The sequence below is a fragment of the Octopus bimaculoides genome, chromosome 8, assembly GCF_046866305.1.
Source record: "Octopus bimaculoides isolate indiv1 chromosome 8, ASM4686630v1, whole genome shotgun sequence".
Classification (NCBI taxonomy): Eukaryota; Metazoa; Mollusca; class Cephalopoda; order Octopoda; family Octopodidae; genus Octopus; species Octopus bimaculoides.
In genome coordinates this window covers 21,648,485-21,652,977 of record NC_142935.1, presented here as the reverse complement: position 1 = coordinate 21,652,977, position 4,493 = coordinate 21,648,485, and the positions used below count along the sequence as shown (strand labels likewise).

At 32.6% G+C, this 4,493-nt stretch overlaps 1 protein-coding gene across 1 annotated transcript; it reads right to left on the bottom strand.

Annotated features, from left to right (window-relative positions):
* Positions 1-495: 495 nt before the first annotated feature.
* On the bottom strand, positions 496-882 carry LOC149134330 (uncharacterized). Its single transcript, XM_089356902.1, has one exon. The coding sequence runs from the start codon at positions 880-882 to the stop codon at positions 496-498; it is 387 nt and encodes a 128-aa protein (XP_089213028.1).
* Positions 883-4,493: the final 3,611 nt, after the last annotated feature.

Here is a 4,493-nt window from a genome sequence, read left to right as displayed (position 1 = left end):
AGCATTCTTTGCTGTATGACGTCCTGTTGAAAAATAACACTTTTTTTCGTCACTCCTGGATACAATTTAACAATTGATGGCTCTAAATCATCCGATAACATAGAAACAGGTAGCAGAAGTCATCCTTCCCTGACATAAAAACACTTCTCTGTGTCCTGTGGTACACATGCAGACCCACACCATGCTAGAACCACCCCCATATTTTACGGTTGGTACCAGACATTCAGCCTTAAATGCTTTCCCAACTTTGCGACGCACGAAAGTTGCACCAGATGTACCGAAATCCTGAGTAAAAGCACGAAAACTAATATTAGCTTCATGCTGGGTACTTTTTTTAAAAATATATTTTTGACAACAAACCAGTTATATCAAGTTTATATGTTGACTGAATACATGTACTATCTTAACACATGTTTACTTTCATCAGACCATATGACTTTCGATCATTGCTCACTAGTTCAATTTGAGTGGTTTTTGGCCTAGTGAAGAGGTTTTTTACATATTCGCTTCAGAAACCCATGGCTTCTTCCTAGCTTTACAGCCTTTCAGACCGTGTTCTACAAGCCTTTTTCTAACAGTTCTAGCTGATATTTGTGAAGTATTTGCCTCGTTGAAGTCTACACAGAGCTCCGACGATGTTTTTCTCCTGTTTCTGAGAAACTGATAGATGATGGATCTGTCATCAGGAGGTGATGTAACCTGCTTTCTACCTGTTCTATGTATTGTCTTCACATCTTTTGTCTCTCTGAAGCGCTTGAGAGTCATTTGCACCGCACATCGAGAACATTTCATCTTCTGAACAATTTGCATTTGAGACGTTCCATCTTCATGGTGAGCTACGAGTTGACCTCGCTCACACTCACGCAACTCCCTTGTAGGCATTTTATCATTTATTAACTGTATCTACAACGTATTTTAGCATAAAACTCTGAAATAATCAAGGAAACATAAGTTCATTTTAGACGTTTGTCTTACTCATAATTGGTCGCATATGTACAATACAGTATAAAAGCGGTAATTGACGTTAAAAGAGGGTCACCCAGATATTAAAATTAATGTCTATTGTGAACTATACCATAATCTACCATGTGCACGAGTTTCAGTAACATTGAGATAGCAGAACTCCAAAACATTGGAGTGGCCTAATAATTTTGGTCAAGGCTGTATATATATATATATATATATATATATATATATATATATATATATATATATATATATATATATATATATATATATATATGCGCGCGCGTGTGTGTGTGTGTGTAGGAGTATATGTGTATGTGCATATGCATATATGTATATATAAGTATATGTATATATATATACATGCATACGTACATACATACATACATACATACATACATACATACATACATACATACATACATATATATATATATATAAATACCAGAGTGAATTCTTGCTAGCAATGAAAGGGATGATATCAGTTAATTATAATTATTTGACTCTACGTCAAACATTCGAAATGGACCATTCTATATTTTTACTCTCCATTAATCGCAGAAGCACAACATCCAACGTTTCCTAAGTACGGGGATATAATTCGGAAAAAAAATGTGCTTAATACTTCAAACAGTTCGATAGAGGAGATTCTCCGTTGGTTCCAAATATTCTAGAAAACAATAGATCTAAGAGAAAATAAAAGTAGTAGTTTTAACTAGAAATCAAAATTCCACTGTACCAGCGAAAGCAAACTCAATTTCATCGTTTTATAATGTTGTTTTAGAAGTACAAACACTATATACCTGACAGACTTTCACCAAAAGCACTGCTGGCATTAGCAAAGTAATATGGATTCAAATGTAACAGAAACCATGTTACAAATTCTACGCGTCTACTACAGAACAGGAATAACTATTCAGTTTCTCGTCTTATCTTGATACATACAGCAAACTGAAGTTCGACAATATTACAAATAGTGAGCAGTATAGGTGAATAAATAGTCTTCAGGAGAGAAATGAAAGCCAGCCGGTTTTCTTTCACCAAAAGGTGCTAGACGACAACCAAGAAATACATATGGAAAATGTACATTTAATTTTTAATTTCGATGAATTTAAAATGTTGATGTAAATAGAAGACTAAAATAAATATCAAGAAATGTAAATATATATTTATATTTATTTAATACAATTATTATAGACCTGAGTAATTATTCTGATAAAATATTAATAGAGTTTTATGAATTTTTCTGATATTTTTCTTATTAGATACCGAGATAATATTGAATAGCTATACTCAAACACACTCACTATCACGCACACACAAACACACACACACACATGCACACACATACACATACACAAATATACAAACACGCACACACACAGATACACGCATATATATATACACACACACGCAGACTCAAATATAAATATCTACGTATGCATGCATAAACAATATATATATAAATATATATGCACACCACTTGACATACAAACACAATTATATACGTGCATATATATATATATATTTGTACATATGTATGTATGTATATATATATATATATATATATATATATATATATATATATATATATATATATATATATATATATATATATATATATATATATATGTACGCATGTATGTATATATACATGTACATATACATATATATATGTATACATGCATGCATACATACATACGAACATACATACATTCATACACACACACACACACACACACACACATATATATACATACATATATTGTGACGTTTTGCATCTCCTTGAGTGTTTGAGTTTCGTATTCTCAACCCCTGTGAACGTGCCAGTGTACGCGTATTCCTGTATGCGCATATGTATGTGTATGTGTCTGCGTAAGTCTATAGATGTATGTACATGCGCGTTCTGTGGTTATATGGTTTTAAATATCAGATAGGGAAATAGTTTCATTATAGATAATCTGATTGTTGTTGGCGATATTCTTTTGTTTGGACCACCAATATCGCAATGTTTGTAGCAACCCAGACGTATCGGTTATTTGTAATAGTCAGATAATTTGGCGTGACGAGATATTAGTTGTGGTATAAAACAGTTTTATATCGAATAGTCGGAAAAAATTGTGATATTCAGATAACTGATATCTTCGATTTTCATACTTTAGGGATATTGTTAATGAACGTAACGAACGTTTTCCAATATGAAATTAAAATGGATCTCGTTCTGTTTCGACGATAACATTTCAGATGTTCAATAAAATTATCATATAAGCGCGTAAGTAGCTAGCATGAAATAAAGGTATTTAATTTTAACGAAGTTATCGGTGAGTATGTAGCAAGGTTGGATTGGATCTTTGAATCACAGTGATGGTCCATGTGATGGCCTTGCATACGATTTTAACCCCTAAAATTTAGCTCGAACTGAGGATGAAGTTAAGCGAAAACAAAGTAAAATCAAAACTGTTCAACCCGCAGGATCGACAACGATTTCTTGATAATATAATGTATTTATTTTGCAGAAATGGATAATATATCTATAAAGTGTAAATCCGAAACACGCGAGAACACTTTCATGTTTCCGTGTCTCAGGTTAAATATTTTTTCTTTTTAGTTAAGACTAAAACAGAACATTTCCCACCTACAACTTCACTCCAAGGTGACTCTGCAAGAGTTGAGTATGTTACAAGGGTTTTGGACAAAGTCTTCAGTCTCAGTATTATTTGTACCTACTAGGTTACGGAGCCTGCGCAAAGGGACAGCCATCACGAGTATTATTCTTTGTCTTCATACGGGACAAATTATAATATACAAAGACAAACGGTATTTCTTTTTATCAGAACAATATGCTGTATTCTTGAGTAATCTTAGCCAAGTGTAGACAAATACATTTAGGATAAAACAACACACAACAGAAAAAATGAAGAGAAATTAATAGAAACTCAGATTTTATTAGGTGGAAAATGCAATGTAATATGTAAAAAATAAACCAAGTAAAACAGCAAATTAAGACAAACGAATTTAAGTTCTGACATGTAAATGCAGTCAAGGTAAGGTACTGGAAGATGCGACGGAATGATACTGTTATATAAGTAAATGATACATTTTAAACACAAAGTTTGCAGCAGCGAATATAATCTAAGATAAAATAATGCAAAATTTATTTGCGACTTGTACGATGGAGTTTGCAGCACCTTACGCAAGTGAGTATTTGTATATGTAGCTATTATGTTATGTATATAAACATGCATATGTGTATGTACTTGTATTATTCTCTAACTGATTGATATCTCAACCGGTATTAGTTTGATTGCGTCCTTGAAAGTTTGTAGTCCGGCAATGACTGATTGATAGAATAGATATCAGTTTTTTAAAAAAATAACTGGACTTGTTTTGTTGAATTCAGCCTTTCAAGAATTTGACTTAGCATGGCAACAGTCTAATAAATCGAACCCGGAAAATAATAAAATGCGAAAAAAAAAAAAAAAAAATATATATATACGAGAGAGGAGCGAGAGAGAAAGAGAGAGCGG

Excerpts from the sequence above, each read along its gene's own strand:
- LOC149134330 (XM_089356902.1), bottom strand. The coding sequence starts at position 882 with ATGCCTACAAGGGAGTTGCGTGAGTGTGAGCGAGGTCAACTCGTAGCT.